General features: G+C 35.7%; 1 protein-coding gene across 2 annotated transcripts in view; it reads right to left on the bottom strand.

Moving 5' to 3' along the window:
- The window catches only part of LOC129939926 (serine-rich adhesin for platelets), a 121551-nt gene extending 105896 nt beyond the window's left edge, over positions 1-15655 (bottom strand). For both annotated transcript variants that reach the window (XM_056048110.1, XM_056048111.1), the window contains exon 1: positions 12727-15655. In XM_056048110.1, coding sequence (XP_055904085.1) covers positions 12727-13984 — 1258 coding nt within the window. In that variant the 5' untranslated portion in view covers positions 13985-15655. The remainder of the gene's footprint in view (positions 1-12726) is intronic.
- Between the last annotated feature and the right edge of the window lie 4585 nt (positions 15656-20240).

The raw sequence follows: 20240 nt of genomic DNA, 5'->3' as shown, positions 1-20240 counted from the left end.
TACATAAGTTAGCAAAATTGCAAGGGCGAAGTTTCCTGACTCTTCAGGATACGAATTAGAGAGAGAATTTATGCGGTACAGGATAGATATCTTAGGGTTAAGCGAAGTGCGATGGTTGGGATCGGGCAAATACAAGCCACCGACACGTAACACTGTTCTGCTCTACTCTGGTCATGATCCGAAGCTGGTGTTGGGTTACTCTTAACAAAAAACGGCAAGCAGAAGCGTTATTTCGTAGGATCTAGGTTTCAAAGTAGAGTACGACCCGTCCCGATTATACAGTGTTTCGCACAGACGGAGATCGCATCTGATGAAGACAAAGAATGCTTTTATAGTCAACTAGCTTTCGCCTACAACAACACTCCAAGCGGAGATAACATTTTATTTACAGAAGACCTCAATGCTAAGGTTGGCAGTAGCAACAACGGGCTAAGGCATGTGATGGGTGCTCACGGAGTCAGCAATTGCAATGATAATGGTGAGAGGTTCATTGACTTCTGCAACGCCAATAGCCTTGTGATTGGTGGCACTATGTTTGAGCACAAACTCTGTCATAAAATTAGCTGGGTGTCGACGGACAGGGAATACCAAATTGACCAATTCGCGATTAGTCGACGCTTTAGAAGCAGTCTCTTGGATGTACGAAACAGAAAAGGAGCCGATATGGAACTTGCCCGTGACCACCACTTAATGATAGCCAGACTAAAGGACCCAAGACCCGTCAACAATTTAGGGACCACCTGTCACACAAAACCAGAACAATCAACAGCACAGTACATGAAGACATCGGACACCATTGGAATGCTGTGAAAAATGTTTTCATTTCAGGTGCAGGTGGTCGGTAGGAAAAAAGGAAGCAACAACACTTGGCTTTCAGAAGAATCTTGGGCAAGGATCAATGAACGCAAACAGTTAGTGGCTCGAATAACTGCTGCACAAGAGGAAGAAAGAAACGTGCTGGAGTCCTCGTATCGCATAAAAAAGGGAGAGGTTCACCGCCGTGTGCGCCGCGACAAGCGTAACGTAACTATATCAACGCATTGGCGCAAGAAGCAGAAAATGCTGCAAACAGGTGCGACAGCAGGACGGTTTACAGAATAACCAAAGAACTCACCGATGCACACCTCAAAGCAACATTTAGTGAAAGAAGTAGACGGTACTGTGATAAGTTCGGTGGATGGGCAAGTCAGAAGGTGGAAAGAACACTTTTCATCGGGTTTTGAACCGAGTGTTTGCAAACGACGTGCAGCCGATACCTTCTGAAACGTTGCACTTAAGAACAGCAAAGCAGTAGGATGACTTGATGGATTTCCCGCAGAGCTTTTACCAGCAGCGCCAACGTCATCAAGCGAACTGCTTCATCCGTTCATAAAAGAAGCCTGGACCACCGAAAGCTTCCCCCATGAGTGGAAGAAGGAAATTATCGTCAAGCTACCAAAAAAAAAAAGATCTTACATATCTCCACTCAAATAAAAAATTTTATCGCAACTGGTGGAAAAAGTGGAGACCTTTCAATACCTTGGAAGTATTGTTTCCATCGAAAGCATAACCGGACAAGACGTCATCTGCCGCATCGGCAAAGCGAGGAATAACTCTATCAGCTTAAGAACAAAGTTACGACTGTTTCGCACAAATGTCGAATCTGTGGTTCTTTATGGGTGCAGCACTTGGAAGGTTACTTCAGCCATAACAAGAAAGCTGCAAACCTTCCTAAATAGATGTCTTCGTAACATCCTATAAGGATTTTTTGGTCAAACCGTATTTCAAATGAGGTCCTTCATAGAAGGACAGGTCAGGAACCTATAGAATCCATAATACGAAGACGTAAGTGTCAATGGATTGAACATACACTTCGAAAAGGTAATGGCTGCATTGCAGGCCAAGCTATGCAGTGGAATCCGCTCACACACGAAAGAAGAAGAGCTGGACGACTGAAAAGCACAGGACAGTCGAGGCGGAATCAGTGTCACTAGGCAAGAGTTGAAGGAAGCTGAAACACATCTCCGGAAACCGTACACGATGTCGCTTAGGCGTAGTAGAGGCCCTATGCCCTTAACGGGTTCCCAGCGGACTTAACAGGTCTGAGGACCTAAATAAGTAAAGTAAGTACACATATGTATGTTGATGACTTACAATTGTAATACAGCTGCTTTCTTGGTCGAACCATTGAAAAGCCCGAGTTTAAATATTTGAATTTTGATTTAATGCCCCTAACTAACATAGCCACACAAAGCATACAAAATATACAAATTCTCAGGAATGTCGATTCAACACCAATCAAATTATTTAAAGATTAGCATAGTTTGGAAAGCCTAAGTTCGCATAATCAAATTCTGATGCAAGATTTAAAACTAAAAGACAAAGCTTTAAGTTTACTAATTGGGCCAGAGTAGTATCTAGAAATCCTTATGCTGGCATTTTGAATATATGTACATACCTAGTGTAGCCATAAGGTCTGTTACACGATTATAAGAGTGCATTGCTTATAATTTCCACTAGGAATAGTACCGTTAACGTAAAAATAGAAGCTTGTTTGGTTTCAGGTTTTGATCGGAAATCATGGATTACATAAGTGTGGAAAAACGTCAAATCAGATTTTCAAATTTTTAAAACCACTTGGTTTATCGCGAATGTTTGTGTATCGTACTATAAAACGTCAAGAGTAGAGGATTGACCAAGAAGTGGTCGTCCACAAGTCGCTCGAACGAGCGCAAAAGTAAAAGCTGTCCGCAAACAAATTCGTAGGAATCCTTTTCGGAAGTAGAAGATCATGTCCAGAGAATTATTATCCGCCAGGTCCATGTCAAGGCTGATCCGAGATGATCTTCACATGAAAGGCTATCGTCGAGCAACAGGATATCTTTTAACTCGAAGTCTTAAAAAAATAAGACTTAAAAGTAGCAAAAAGCTTTTGCAGTGAAAGATCTTCACAATAGAAAAAGTTCATAATAAACAAAATGATAGGATTTACGCAACGTCATCTAAAGAAGCCAAAAAAGTTGTTCCAAGGGTTCAGCGTGGACACCACCCCGCTTGAGTAATGGTTTAGTGGGGGGGTTTCCCATAAAGGTGTCACATCACTGCACTTTTGTGAAAAAGGCGTGAAAACCGGTGCAAAAGTGTATCAGAAGAATGTTCTCGAGGGTGTTGTTTAGAGATTAACAAGTACTCTAATCAGCGGGGAAGGATGGTTCTTCCAACAAGACTCTGCTCCAGCACACCAAAACGACACAAGAGTGGCTTAGAACAAATATTCCGGATTTTTTTGCAGCTGCAGATTGACATTCGGGGAGTCCAGATTTGAATCCATTAGAATACAGTTTGTCGTCCGAACATGGCCTGTTAGACTCTCCATCGAAATTTGGATAGCCTAAAACCTGCTTTGTTAACAGCAGCGTCATCGATACCTATCGACACAGTGCGTGCCGCTATAGACTAATGGTCACAATGTTTGAAAGCCTGCGTTAAGGCTAAAGGGGGCCATTTTGAGTAAAACTTTTTTTTTCTTAAAACTAATATTGTGAACTAATACAAAAAAAACTGATTATATAAAATGTACTAGATTTTTTTTTAATTACGCTCTTAAAATGTAACAGAATTTCTGGCTGGACTAGGTATATAGTTTTTATCCTCGTCGACAGTTTTTGACTTTGTCGACATTTAATTTACTGAAGTAAACCAATCGAGAAGTTTTCGACCAAGAACTTTTGATGAACGAAACAAAACTTAACATAACTTCTTGATAATTTCTAAGTTTGTCTTTTCTAGAGTTCACCCATCTAACTTGTTGAATATTGGCACCTTTAAAGATTATACACTTAAACAATAATTAAAAAAAATAATTATACCCAAGGTATTTGATGTATTGAACGGTAAATCCCCCTTAAAATATTTCTCAACCACTATCACGGTTTCCCTAGTTCAGTCAAATTGTGAAATTTCGTCTCTCTTAATTTAATATTTACACAACACATTCCAATGCCGCGAATTCACGTTTTAAAAACCAATCATAATTGCTAATTAATTAGTTGGCAACTACACCAAGAAACTAAATTCTCAAAAACTTATTTACTCGATAAGCTTTACGAGTACATCCACAAGCACATATATGATCAAAATATAAATGTCGGAAGCATTTCATCTTTTATATAAATGACGTTCACGTTAAACCGCAAAAGAGCATCAGCAGAACTCAAAGCTGTAGCATGTAGAATCATCTCAAATTTGTTACACGCATCATTAGGTCTAGACAAATTTAAATGTGATGGATTTGATTGTATGCCAGATGGTGACCCAACAACACAAACAAAATTAATTTTCTTTTTATTAATTAAAAGTTCAAACTGTAACACAAAAAAAAAAAACAATCTTGCAAAATTAAATATATAAAACAAAAACAAACTAAATTAATTATAAATATATTTAGTTTTTCTGTTCAAAGAGAAAAAATATTTAAAGAAATTAAATTTATTAAACGAATTGTAAAGTTGTTTTGTCATATGCACTTTCCAATGTCAGTTAAAAAGCTTTTTTATTTTAGATATTGTTAATTTATTGTATTCGCTTTTAATCTTAATTAATTGTTTATTCTGACCAAAATAATTGCAAGTTTGTTTTTGGTATATTCTTTGAGGAAACATCGCCAAAAAGCCTTTTTGAAAAATGTTGTTTGTTCAATTTGGTTTGATCACCCACATGAAATTAAAGGCTTATGGGCATGAGTCTTACCATCTAAGTGGTCAATTTAGAGAATCTTATTTTAACGCCACCGCCACTGAAAAAAAAACAACAGCAAGTCATATGAGCGGACAAAACTGTGATGACTATAAGCAGAAATAAAAAAGAATTCTGGCGAAAATCTCGCCAAGATTCAGGGTCTTGGGGCTAGCGAAAAAAATGTGTGACCATGAAATTGATAAGATATAAAGTTACTACATTGTAAGGCATCTATTGAATCAAAAATGTATTTGCCAGTCACTGTGTTGCTACTACTGGTGACTAATTTCTTTCTGATTTATTGACCTGCACACTTGCTTATGGTATGATAAATGCATGTGGTTTTTCTTTCAGATATTAATTTATTATTATTAAACTTTTGTTTTAATTAACGGGTTATTCATTTTGCAGTTTCGAAAGTATAGGGCTGGAATTCGACATCTGTCGCACGTCGCATGGAAATTGTTAAACCCTACTGCCCAGCCACATATCGTGCTGTAAGAGGAGATTACACAATCGTCAAACTATGAAAGCAATTATAAAACTTGTGTAGAAATTTGAAGAGACTGGATTAGTTACAGACATTGTAAGGTCTGTTCATCATAGTTACGCTTTTACTACTTAAAATATCGCTGCTGTAAGTAAAAGTGTTGCCTAAGACTCGGTTCTTCGTCGTTATCAAGAATTAGGATTGCCTTACGGCACATTATGAATTATTTTGCATCAGATTGGATCTACACCTACATCCATATAAAGTCCAGATCACACAACAACTGGAGCCAGCTGACCATTCACGCGTCGTAGAAACGTCGAATGAGTGCTTGAACAACAGGCGGTGGACGGCGATTTTTCGAACAATTTCACACTCGGTGGCTATGTTAATACACAAAATTGTCGTATTTGGGGTTCTGAGAATATTCAAGTAATTGAAAAGAGGCCATTCTATCCACAAAAAAGTTACTGTTTGGTTCGCTCTTTGGTCCGGAGATATGATAGGACCTTACTTCTTCGAAAACGAAGATGGAACGATTGTCACCGTCAATACAGAGCATTATGTTTATATTATAACCGACATTTTCCACCACCTATTGAAGAATACGACTTGCAGAACATGTGGCTTCAACAAGACTGTGTCACATGCCACACGACTCTAGCGAATATGGCTTTATTGCAAGAGACATTTCCTGGCCGCGTAATTTCTTGTCATGGCGATATCAACTGGTCACCAAGATTATGCGACTTGTCACCGCTGGAGTTTTTTTTTGTGGGACTACGGGAAAGACCATGCAGATAAGCCTTTAACTCAAAAAGTGGTCTAAAACTACTTCAAAAGAATTAATCCTTGCGCCATAAAACGCCATAAAACCTCCCGTATTTTTAAACGTTTATATTTAAAGCTATTTATAGATAAAATGGTTTTCCGGGTATAGAGGTATATAGAGGTCAACGTGCCGTTTTTAGTAATCATAATGGCGTGGCACGATGAGCATCGCCCATTTGTCGTAGAGAAATATATCCGTAATGGTGGTTCTGCGATTATTACTCAGCGAGCATTTCGCATTCGATTTCAACTTGGACGACATGATCCTGTTCCGGATGGAAAACCAATTCAAGTTTGGTTATCAAATCTTAGAGCAAAGGGTTCTGCGCTAAAGAGAATATCGTCTGGCCGACCTTTAACCGCAACAACGCCGCATAATGTGGCACATGCAAATGCGTCTATCCAGCAATCTCCGAGGCATTCAGCACTTAAACATGCAGCTGCCCTTGGATTCTCTGTCATCTTCATATGCATCCCTACAAAATGATGATCGCACAAGAATTAAGTGAGAGAGATTATGAAAATTGCAGAGCTGTTTATGAAGACATTCTTCAAAACATTCCCGTTGGTGCTGTTTTAATTTCGTCGTACGAGGCCCATTTCCATTTATCGGGTATTATAAATAAACAAAATTTTCGATACTGGGCAACAGGAAACCCTCAAGAAATTCATCACCGACCACTTTCCAGCCCTTATGTGACAGTTTGGTGTGTGTGCTGTTGCTGAATTTGGTGTATTAGGTCCGTATTTTTTCGAAGAAAATGGGCAAAAAGTTACAGTCAAGTTACTGTTACTGTCACATGGTTGAGACCTTCCTCCAACCAAACTTAAATGAGTTTACTAGGAACCACAAAGAAGTCAGGTTCCAAAGAGATAGAGCCACAGCACACACTTCACTGCGTTCACTAATCGTTTTGAGAGAGATGTTTCCAGGGCATCTTCTTTCTTTACGAGGAGACATTACCTGGCCATCAAGGTCCCCCGATTTATCACCTTGTGATTTTTTTCCTTGGGAACATTTAAAGACCCAAGTCTACACTCCCCAACATCTTTAGAAGCACTCAAGGAGGCGATCACTCAGGATGTGGCAGCCATTACACCACAAACGACTAGAAGAGGAATGGAAAACATTCTGGAAAGGCTTCGTAAATTTATTAATAATAGAGGACAATATTTAATAGATATAATGTTTAAAACTAAAATGGCATAGTATTTAATTTAAAAAATTCAATAAATTTTGTCTGTTAAATTGTTTATTTATTTGTCATTGCCTTTTAAAATATGGGAGATCTTTTTGCAGGACCCTGTATTTTAGAAGTGTTTTACTTACGTTTTCTTTTGAAACCACAAAATGGATAGCCCTGTATAAATTTCAGTTCTAAGACCAGATTTTTATAATTTGTATTTGTATACACACATCACTCAGACATGGTTTATATTTTATACATATAAATAAACAAATAATTAAGTACAATAAAATAATAAATATCTCGTGCCGATTTTGACATATGATATGGCATGCATATGCATATATGTACAGGTATAATTATTATTGTTTGCTTTGCCTTTTTGATTAAAAATGTTATGCTAATGTTAAGTGATATTCAAATCAAAGTTGTTTTTATTTACAAAATAAATTTAGTGTTTTGTTTCTTTTTATTAAATTTTCTTTTTTGTCGGTGATTTTTTTTTTATTTTTAATCTTAATTAAAAAGTGAGAAGTTCTGATAATATATTCGTGTGCAAGCAAAAAGAAAGAGGAAGTTATTCAAGAGCTTATTGCAAGTGCACTTTGTTTTTATTGTGACTAAAAGATTTTGCAACTTTTAGAGTGATTGACAAATTTTACCATCGCGCACAGTCGATAAGGATTCAAATTTGATTGAAAGGAGTAGCCGTAGGAGTTGGTTAAAGTTGTTAGAACTTGGTATTGCTACCTTTGAGAAAACTGTAAAAAGCCTCAAACAAAACACAGGTCCGAGCCGATTACATATCAGCCGGGGTATTTCAACATGACTGGCCAGCTATACACCGAGCAATTCTTAGAATTATAGTGCACATATGGCGAAAAGATATTACATCTTCTACACACAAGAAAGGAGATGCCACAACCTAAATAAGTAAATATACCAGGTGGCGCAACAGTCCGTAGAGGACCAGGGCCTATTGACTTACAACTTTCAACCATTTCCGTTTGCGAGTAATTGCAGGGATGGAGGGGACCTACAGTTTATATAAGATCCTAAAAAATCAGATAGCTCAATACACTTAAACTATCATTGGACAATATCAGTGTGGCTTCATCCCAGGAAAATCAACAACCAATCATGTTTTTACCCATAGGTAGGCGATGTAAAAATGTCTAGGAATTAATATTCCAACTTAATATCTTTTTATGTCTTTAAGGCAGCCTGCGATAGCATAGCCAGGGTATATCTAGACAAAGACATGAGAGAATTCAGCATCCAAAATAAATCGTCACGACTATGTAGACTGATCATGACCAATATAACAAGCAAAGTTAAAATAACCGGATTGCTATACAGACCAATCAACATCTACAGCTCTAACTAGATACTGGCTTGTGACATCGACATCATCGAGAGAACCGAACTAGCTCTACACAATTCCCTCATTCAGAACGAGCAGACAGCCAAAAATCTGCACACAAGTGAAGGAAAATCTACTTGATGGCGTCCACTGCGAGAAGAACAGTTGGTCAAACAATGAAGGTAACGGAAAATGAATTCAGGTAGTGTTATCCTTCAAATACTTAGGGTCAATAAAGCTTTTTAAATTCAGAAACCTTACCATAACTTCTAATCTGCTGCTGTAAAGGTACGGGACACTCTGGAGGCACTCCGACCTCTTAGTCCTTATGTGGAGAAGGACGGTTCCGTATGCAATTTTCCTCCAAGCAAGTCTGGAAACCTATCTCGTATGAGCCAAAAGGAAGCAGCTCGGAAAGTCATTCGCTGCACATTTTATGTCAGGCAATATTCGTACGCTGAAGAGATGGCGAAGACAAGGACGCCCGAACACCTGGAGTGCACAACATTCAGCCCTATCATAAATTCCATCGTAATCGGATATTTTTACGAATCCCGCAAAAACTGTATCATGAAATGTATGGAAATTCAACACATGGATACAATGGAAGAGAATGTCGTTTTCACGAAGTCACTACGGAATTCAATACTTCTGCATTACTCTTTTATAAACGCATTTAACCAATTAAAGGTTTTAAATCGTTTTTCATGATGATAACAGCACAGGCCCAGAAATCAATTTTCACTTGATTTTTTAAATGTATTAAAAACCTCATTCAGTTCTTTAAAGATTTAGAATTGATTTCTAGATCTCAATACGTCAATAAAGTTTCATAGCCTCAAGTCACATATAGTTAACAAGCAAGTTATTTACCAGTTATTTCTTTTATGATATTTCATGATTCAAAATTGTTGATAAAGAACAAACAACATCAACAAGAATAAATTGAAATTAGCAAATAGAAAACTAATTACCATCCATTGTTTCTACTAACGTTGAACAAATTCGTTTCGTTTTCTTACTGGCTTGTGATGTCAAGAGGTGTATCTTTCAATTTGCTTTAATGCTGGTACTGGCGGAAATTGTATGCCTGTGATCAAACCAAGCTGCTTGGTTTGTAAGTGTATTAGTTAAACAAAAAATGTGAGATTTTGTATTGTTGTTAATATTATAGAATAAGTACAAAAATCTCTTTTTCTTGTTTTGTAATATTTCTTAGGCACATGTTTAACCAATAAAAAATATATGGAAGGAGTTTGGAGGAACAAATTGGTAAATTAACAATTAAACATTCTCACTGCCAATTACAACGTGAAGACTATCAAACTTCACAGCAAAACTCAAAAGATCAGCAGCAGCGTTAAATGAGCATTGCTCTGCTATAACCGACTGATAACAGACAGTTTATGTTGGTCCAAACTAAATGCCATGGATTTGAAAGACATATGGTTCCAACATGGTCACTGTACAGTCCTGTCTGACCTAGGAACTCTTGATTACTCGAGAGGGCGCTGTACTAATCAATTGCTTTCTTAGTTCAAGGAAACAGCGGTTAGCAAGAGTATTTCCCGGTTTGATCTCAGCAGGGAACTCAGTTACACTCAGTTAAGGAGTTAACAACTTAAAACGCTATATTGACTTTACGCTGAGTTTTTTTCAATTATGTCAATGTCATCAGCCAGAGGTCTTGGGTTCGATCCCTGTCTATGCCATATAAAGTTTTTTCACTGGTACTGCCTCTTGCGAGGAATTGATAAATTCTCCAAGAGTAATTCTTGTCATTAACAGTGCTCTCAAATAAGCCGTTCGGATTCGGCTTAAAACTGACAACAGTACTCCCACACAGGAATGGTTGAGAGTTGTAAGCACTAGGCCCTAATTCTCAACGGACTGTTGCACATGCAAGTAATTGCACAGACTTTTAAAAAATAGTGCCTCTTTTGTTGACGTGGGAGACAATGTTAAAAAAATCACATGACACTACATTATCTAAAGCCTTTTTAAACATCAAATGTTTCGGTTAAGTTGTTTCTAACATTTATATAGCATCGCGACAAATGGAAGAGTTTGCCAGGAATGTCAAACTAGACATGACGCTATGCAGTTCATCTCAATAGATGTTGTGATATTCGGCTTTGAAATCGATGAAAAGATAGGGGGTGTCGATTTGATGTTCTTGGATTTTTTCCACGATCTGTCCTAATGTGAATACTTCATAGACTGGAACTTTCTAGGTCTTAAACCACACCGATAAGGACCTATCAGGTTATTAAAGATGGGTTTAAGACGTACACATAGACTGATTCCCTTATAGTTGATGCAACTTAGAGGGTATCTTTTTTCACTATCAGGCAAACAATACTAATGTTCCATTCATCGGACATTCTTTTTTCGACCATATAATATAAGTTTATGCATGCTCCTAAATAAATTATATCGAGCTGTTTTGAAAAGCCTTCTCTCGAAAGACCAAAGTGTTGCTATATAAGACCCTTATCATCCCCGTCCTACTATACAGTGCAGAAGCATGGACTATGACAAACGTGATGAAAGCACCTTGGGTCGTTTCGAGGGAAAAGTTCTTCGTGTGATCTACGGTCCCGTATGCATCGAAGGGGAATTTAGGTGAAGTTGGAACGACAAGCTGTACTGTCTGTACAGCGACGCAGACTTAGATAGAAGGGTAAAAGCCCAACGGATAAGATGGCTGGGTCACGTAGAGCGCATGGAAACCAATGCTTCTGCCCGGAAAGTCTTCGAATCCACACCCACAGGACAGTGCAGTATAGAAAGACAGCAAATTAGGTGGCGCGCACAAGTGGAAAGTGACCTCACCCAACTTGGAGCGTTTAACTGGAGACATCTAGCTAGGGAGCGAGCTAGATGGAGAAGTCTGTTGGGTGAGGCCCAAGTTCACACAGGACTGCAGCACCACTTTAAGTAAGTAAGTAACTTGAAAAGCTCCGCATTGTGCCCATCTACTCCAGCGGCTTTGTAAGACTTCAGCTTAGATATGGCAATCTTTACTTAGTCCAATTTGGGAAGATGGGATTTTTGGCTTTCACCAGATTATCCTCCTGACAGCGAAATTCTGTTCACCGTCCCTTTTATACAGTCTGCAGAAGTGGTCCTTCCATATCCTCAGCATAACCTACAGTTCTACTATTTCCACTTACCCTTGGGAATTGGCATACAGTACATCTAGCTTATAAGAAATTTACCCCAAACTCTATCAATCTATTCATAGTGCTATTAAGTGTCCTTTCTAACACCAAATGAGCAAAGTACTTTTTTTTCTTTAAGAATACTATGCCCCCAACTTTCTAGTTCCTTAATTTTACTAAAAAAAGGGCTTAAATTCTTAGAAATAACTATCTGAGTTTCGTATATTATTATTTACCTGGCAATTTTTCCTATAATATATTTTAAGACATCATGATAAAAGTTATTTCGTAGGATCTAAATGAGAAAATATATTTTGCGCAGTAACAAATTCAAAGAATTTGATTCCATCACAGTTACTTTCATTGAAACTTTGCCGGAAGGCTATGTATGTACATATAAATACATAGTTTTCTGACTATCAAATGATATTTTTATACGCAATACGTTGTAGGTATTTCCTCATGGAATAAATCAACATCGTATTTTCTTTTGAGCCTCCCTTTCCATCCATAAGAGAAAAAAACACACCCTTAAAGTTTTTATGAGATAGGTCAACGCCACAACATAAAACGAATGAACCAAAATTAAGCACACACAAAATTTAAATATACATACAAAGTAAATAATTATATATACATACGTATGTATGATAGGTAGGGAAAGTAGATAGGTTCGTTCTTAAATATCTACAACTTTTCAAATCGATTAGAAACCTTACGTAACCTACCACCCCAACAATCCTCACACAACCACTCAAAACACACACACCCCCATTTCTTCCAATTTCCTATAAACATTCAATAGAACAACAAAAATGTATAAATTACGCAGAAAAGTATAAAATGACGTTGTAAACTTAAATGAGTACCTATGTACATATTTATGGATATACCTAGAGATACATACATAGGTTTACTTAAACTACACCTAAAAAGATTAGGTAAAAAAGGAAATAAATAAAAACAAAAACTCACCATGCTCCCACGGATTAGCCGGTTCTAAATAACCCGTAACTAGAGCTTCATCGCTTTTCGGAAATGAAACACGCCTTGTTATCATTGCACCAGCATTAAGACCCATACTCGTTGTCGTCCCTAAGACTGTTGAAAGTTTCGTTGTTGTTGAATCCGAACGGCTGAAGTCAGTGGATTGCATTAAAATTGGTGCACTTGCCGTTGTCGTCAAGGGGTGAGGATGGGGATGGTGATGATGATGATGAAGTAAATGATTGTTGTCGATCTTATTTTGTGCTTGTAGCAGAATTGAATTTTTGTCAGTGACAGCGACACCGACTTGAACAGAAAGAGTTGGACTTGCTTTTGTTGTTACTGCCGCTGTCGTAGTCGTCACAATATCAAAACAATTATTAATGCCCGACTTACTCCCACTAAGAGTATTCACTAGCGACGACGCTGTTGAAGGCGGCGGTGGTGACATTGTTGAGATACTCACTGCTACGGGCGATTTTCCTTCTTCTTTGTTTTCTTTTTCTATCAACAACAATGGTGACGCTAACAAAGCTGGGGATGATGATAATACACTGACCTCCTGCGTCTCCTTAACCCCTTCGTCGTCGTGGTGGTTTTGGTTTTGATTCTGGTTGATGTTGCTATTGTCTTTATTGCCCTCACCTGAGAGTACTTCTAAACATTTTAAATCTGATGGTTTCTCAGCTGCTGACGCTATCGCTACCGCTGCTAAAACTGAGTCAATTACTGGTTTTGTTTCTTGTAGTTTTGTTAAATTTTTATCACAAATTATTGTTGAGTTTTTATCACATTCAGATGAAGGAGGAGGAGGAAGAGGATTAGCTTCTGTCTGCTTCTGAGTCTGAGCACAAACCAATGCAGTTGCCGAGGCTGTGTCCATTGCAGTTATAGCCGCATAACTAACCGTTGTTGTAGTTGCTGCTAATGTGCGGGGAACTAGTGAACTAGCGGCTACAATAGACGTTACGGCGGTAGCAGCAGCAGGTGTTTCGTCGCTCGTCTTTCCTGCGCATTTTGTATCAATTTCTAGATTTTCATTAGATTTATTGTTATTATTGTTGTTGGTGTTACTTGTATAAAATAATTCTCCTGTCGTTGTTGTTGATGTTGTTGAATTTATGGAATCCTCTAAAGTCAGAGCTGTGTTGGCTTCAGAAAGAGCTATTGTTGTCGTTTGATTTTCGTGTTGTTCAATATCGCTGCTGCTGCTATTGCTGCCTCCTGTGATTTCACAGTTATTCATATTTTTGTTTGTGATTTTCTTTTTTTTAAGGTTCCTTGGCCTTTGTATACTTTTTTTCTTTTATTTATTTTTGAGTTTATTACTTTTGTTTTGCTTTGATTTTTCAATAATTTTTTTTTCTTTCTTTCCTTTTTCGCGCGCATTTACACATTCGTGTGTTCTTCGGTGAGAGAGAGGAAAAAATCCCTAACCTAACATTTTACATGGTAATGTATGTTTTTAGTTTTCTTTCTTTCTGGTGCGTTTAATATTTACTTTTACGTTTTGATTTTATTTTGTTTGGAGAGAAATATATACCGTTGTTTTCTTTTATTTTATTTTCCCCCCCAAAGTAAAAAGAAAGGGACAAAACAACAAAAGGGAAGCATTCAACTCATCATATTTTTTCTCTATTCACCACTCTCGTCGCACTTAACGATGACGTTTATAGGTAGGTACGTTACGTTGAATATGAAAACGAGAAGCAACGGCACATAAACACTTGTCTACTACGCTACGGTGTACGGGTGGAATACGGCAAAGGCAACGGGAACAGCGGCGATGTTGATGTCGAAGGCGAATTGCAGAGAAAGGAAAACAAAAAGACTGTTTGTTTTTGTTTGTATAATATATATGTATGTATGGATATGAAAATTCCCTCACACGATGACCAACCAGATGAGTGAACTGAACCACGTTTTTATCTCCCTTCCTCTTTTTTCTTCAGGTTATGTTGTGGTTTTTCTTCACGATTAGTTTGTTGTTTTTTTTTTGATAATAAAAATGAACAACTCGGAAAACTTTTTGTTTCTTTGTTTTGTGCTTTTTCGCCGCGTATTTTAGAAGAGATATGTCAGTGTTGTTGGTTTTGGTTTTTCAGTTTGTTGGGGAAGTTTTTTTTTTGTTTTCTCTTCTTGGCTTTTATCTTCGCTGTCTTTCGCGGACACCCTTTTGCTTTTGTGTTGTTGCTGGTTCTCTTGCGATCTTTCCTTTGATGTAGCTTTTGCACTTTTAATGCTTTTACACTTCGTGTTACATATGATGTCAGAATATTTTTGTTAATAAAAATGTAAAAAGGTTAAAATGAACCTTTTTTACGTGGTATATTTTTCTTTATTTTTCCGATTTAATAAATCTTCGTTTTCGATTAAAAATTTATTCACACAATTAAAAAAAAATTCTTGTTGGAAATTTTTCTTTTTTTTTCACATTTTCTTTTTCAATTCGAATTCGCCCTAAAAGATTTTGTAATTTTTCTTGGGTGAAATATTTTTACTTTTTTATATTTCCTACTATTTTATGGATTGCGTTTAGTTGGCGCTTTAGCACTGAAATATTTATTTTATTTGATTCTTGTTAACAATTTACTTAGGATTTTCTCGAGAAGAAACACTTATTTTTGTTTAATTTAAATTTTTTGATTGTAGAAAAACTGGATTTTTGTTTCTTACAAATTTTTATATAATATAAAAAAACGAGGAATAAGAAAAAGAATTTTTCTTTTTTATCTTAATTTTTTGTATTCTTTTTTGCTCTTATATTATTTTTCTAACGTTTTTTAAATTACGTCGTCTTCACTTCGCGTTCACAATCGTACAGCGTACAAATTTGTGTTGTGTAGAGCAATACTTGGCTAAGTTGGTGAGAGAGAGCGGCAGCTAAAGCTGTATAAACCGCAGCGAAAAGAAGTCAGCCAAACGGGACGAAATTGAGTTTTTTCTTATTTGTATTTTATTTTTTAAACAACGAATAGAGAGAATAAAGGAGAAGGGGTGTTGTTGTATTTTGTGGAATTTCTTTTGAGCGGCGTTTCGGTTGTTGACAGCTGAAATGACAATTGGTGAATTTTTATAAGAGTTTTGGATGGGCGAAATAATTATGCAGTTAAAATTGTACCAGATTAGAATTATAGAAAACAAGAAAATAGTCCACTTGTATGGTTCGAAATCTTTAACTTGAAAGTTGAAGGTGTTGATGTTCCTTAAACCACACTTAAATATCCAAGAAGCAAAGAAACTGTTAATACAATTACAGCTGCTTCCTTCTTATACTTTTATGAAAAAACAGATTTTAAGGAAATGTCTGATAATTTCATTTAATTCAATAGTTATCAATGAAATTTACCATTTCTGTTATGGAAACAGAGTCAAATCTGAACCTTCGTTTTTTCTTGAACGAAAAAAAGTACACCATGAATGGGGTTTTGCAATTCCCTATTAAATTTATACCAAATTTCCCTCTCCCTTTTTATGCGAGGTGTCTATTTTTGTCTATAAAATGAACTCGAAAATGAATGTTGACAAACAGCAAGGATTAAATCATGCGTGGAGTTACATTATCAACTTTATACTGTCTCTAATTCTAAATAATTTTGATATTTCAAATGCCGTATAACTTTTACGTATAATATTTGCCAGAGGACTTAACCACCTCATTGCTTTTTATAGTGCAATACTTTGAATTTTCTTAGTTAAACTTGTCGCAATGTCCCTGCATTTTCATTAAAATGTATCACTTTGCTTAAAGTTGATTGATTAACAAAAAAAAAAACTAATGAATTCTTGTTAATAATAAACAATGTCATCGAAAAACTTAAGTTTTAATGTTGTTTTCTTACTTTTCAGTCTTTACCTCTAAAAATAAAACTACACTTTTTAACACAAGCTAGGTTCTGAAAACCGAGTGAAACGAAATCTAAATTCAAATTGAAAATCGAGTGAAATTGGGCAGTTTCCGGCGACATAAGGGACTTGAAAGCAAGACAAATTCCTAGTATCAGATTGGCCAGCTGCGAAAAATTGCTTTCCAATTAAGGCAACATTATTGGAAAGTTGACTGGAAAGTTAGTCAAGAAAAATCTCCCTAACTATCAAGTCAAGTAAACTTGTGTCACAATGACAATTTAATTTCTGCGCAATTTCATTTAATCTTTTATGTTAAAGGGTTCCTTGCCAAATTGAAAGAGAAATAAGTAATATTTCTCTACAATACAAAATGCAAATCGTGATGGATTTGTAGCTTTCCTGAGGAGTGTTTTGCAGACAGTAATATTTTTTGTAGTTTTTCGTACTATGACCATAAGGTAGAGGTTAGTAGAAGTAAAGTTCCAAGTTTGAAGATTATGGCAGTTAAAAAACTATCTAGATGCCTTGGTCAAAATGTACGTTCAGAGATTGCAGTTGGCTGCAAATAAGTCCCTAATGTTGTCTGAACATACTCATTGTTTTCAGGGTTCATTCAATCAATTTTATAACTTCAAATATTTTTCCAAATCACTTTTCATGAAATAAAGGCACACCTCAATCCATAGACAACTTTGCTAACTGTCATAATTTGTATAATTTCACATCTTTTTAATTGTTATGTGCTTTTTAATAAAATAAATATAAAATGTTGGTTCTTTTTCTTTACATTGTGTTGATGTGCATTACTACTAGATACACCTTTATGTCTTTGCGGAAGGCAGTTTTCAAACATTAGTTGAAAATGACTGATGTTGTTTTGAGACGAGACACCGTCATAAAGTGACTTGAGAGTTTTTAAGGAATATTATTTTACTCGAGATGTTATATTAAAGAAATTTGCCTTTCAAAAGCAATTGTTTGAAATGCTTTGTCCGTTTGGTCAAAAACAAGTGTATTGCATTCAAAAGTTAAGATTTATTTTTTTTTAAGTGAAACTACTACTGTTTTCAAACAATTTCCTCTTACTTAACTTAAATCACATCAAATTAAATAGTTATAGTACTATGGTGGATCCACGGACGGGGGAGACGTAGAGCCATGATGGGAGAGTAAAGGATATGACTCCCCTTTATTTTTTTAAATTATTATATGATAAAATTTGTATTTAGTGCTTTCCACTTTGTGGTTAAAAACATAAACATTAATCGGAAATTCAGCCATATTTTAATCGCGCAGCAAAAATTCATCAACTTTTATCCAGGGGGGGTTGTCATATAAGATTTAATCTACGGAATTGTTAATAACTTAAAAATACAGCAAACAAAACGGTTTTTCTGTCAAAACAAAAAAAAATCTCAAAGGTTTTCTCAAAATTTAAAGTTTGAAAAACTTTAGTAATGCTATTATTAAATTCTGAAAAAATAGCGTTTTTTATTCCTTAAAACAAACGAAAGTTGTCTTTAAATTTCCGAAGCTCGTTATCAATTAATCAATTAAATAATAGAACTTTCCTAATACATTGCAACAAAATCTACTTTTTGAGAAGAATTTGTATTAATGCTCTAGAAATGAGATTCACACATGAATTTCAAGAATATAAATGTCCTAAAAACATCAAAAACGAGCTCATAGCTAGTTAAAACACATAACGAACGTTTCATATCTATTAGGTGCCAGTTATAGCTAACATTGGAATTTTCTTGACAGGTCGTTTATAGCTATAATTAAAAGTTTCTGCCATTTCCTGATTGAAATCCACCGAAAAACTTTTACTGACAGAAATCTGTCATTGGAATTGTGCGAAGTTGGAACACAAGTCAGTGGAACGATTAGTTTCACTTTTGAACATAAAAATATCAGCTGTTCAGGAAAATGAATTTCCGTCCGGAAAATAGAAAATACATTTTTAGAGAAAAATTAATGCGCAATCTTTGTGAGATTCCCCATCGATCAGTATATAATTTTCATTTCTAATCCAAGGGAAACATAGTCAAATATCGATTAAAACCTTTTCCCGGATCGATTTCAATGATAGCTTAGTTAAAATTAATGCGCAATCTTTGTGAGATTCCCCAGTATATAATTTTCATTTCCAATCGAAGGGAAACATAGTCAAATATCGATTAAAACATTTTCCCGGATTGTTTTCAATGATAGCTATAACTGGCCCCTTAGTTTAATTTAAAAACTTTGAATCTCTCGTGAATTGAAGTGAGACGAGATTCTGCCACAGTACATTTTCTTTCTAACTTTTTTTTAAACTTAGTACGTTTCCACCAAAAAATAATCCGAGATTTAAGGCAAATGATTTAAAATAAATCATGAGCAGTTTCCACCAAAGAAAAGGAGATTAATTTGACGTTGTCATAACAACCAATCGTAATTAGTTTTATTTTATTCTTGTACCTATGTATTTATTATTTTTGCATACACATTTTATTTCGTTTTTGAGTTGTTTATTGTTTATTGTCGGTTCAACAATTATTCTCCGAAACAAAAGTTTGTTTGATTTGTCAAACTAATGTTTCCAAGTAGATTTCATTGAGTTTTATTTGAAATCTTCATTTGAGGAGATTAAAATTTCTATTGTAAATCTGTGAGATTTCAAGGAGATTTGTGACAAATCTAGCTAAATCTCGGTTTAGTGCCCGGTGGAAACGTAGTATTAATTTGTTTGTTTTTAACTTTTAAAGAACCTATTACACTTATTTCCTTAAATTCAAGAAACAAACGCTTTTCTCCCTCCAATTTTTTAGTTTTAACGACTCCTATTTAATCAAAATATTTTCCAAAAAGTCTTACCCAAAACCTCTCCAAACTATTGTGCGTTAGCTCTTAAATAAGGCATATTTATAAAACTGTTAGAAAAATTATTAATATATGTACGTTTTACATTTAATTTTCGATACAAATATTGCCCAATTTTTGAGATATCGAATTTTGAAAAGAAGTAGGATTATTTTAAAAATTTAAAGAGTACAATTTGAAATTTTTGATCACCAAATATTATTGAGAGACTATAAGAGCTTGAGCAGAAAATAAAAACACGACGGAACGAACCCAAGAGCCAAATGGGGCCAAGCCGGTCCAAAATTGAACGTGTGAGGGAAAACTGATGTGTCTCGTTTTGGCTCTTTCAGTTGAACAATATTTGGAAAGTTTTTTTAGTTTTTTATAAAAACCCTTTTTTAAGTTGATTACTATCTAGATACACATGTATATATTTGTTTTGTCTAAATACAAAATATAAACATAATAAATCTGACCTTGCCTGGAAAGTTGGTCCGGTTCCAAATGGCTCGATCGTGTATGTTCATATTCACAACTGAGAAAACCTCATAACTCGAGGTGAACTCGATTATTTAAAGTTTTTTCACATGGTGCTCCTAATAACTCACGAACTTGAAACATCTATCAGTCAAAGCTGTTAAAATATTTGTTTTTCAAAAACTCACTGTCCTTTGCCGTTCGATTAGAGTGAATCCAATCACAATTTATGTACTTATTTTTTGCACAAATCTTTCAAATATTTCTTTTTCTATTCACTTGTAATAGAACTAAAAATTGTACCAGCATGTCGAAAATTACATTTG

Source organism: Eupeodes corollae, chromosome 1 (assembly GCF_945859685.1).
Source record: "Eupeodes corollae chromosome 1, idEupCoro1.1, whole genome shotgun sequence".
NCBI lineage: Eukaryota > Metazoa > Arthropoda > Insecta > Diptera > Syrphidae > Eupeodes > Eupeodes corollae.
Note: the sequence above shows the minus strand (reverse complement) of the source record. Positions and strands in the feature narration are given on the sequence as shown.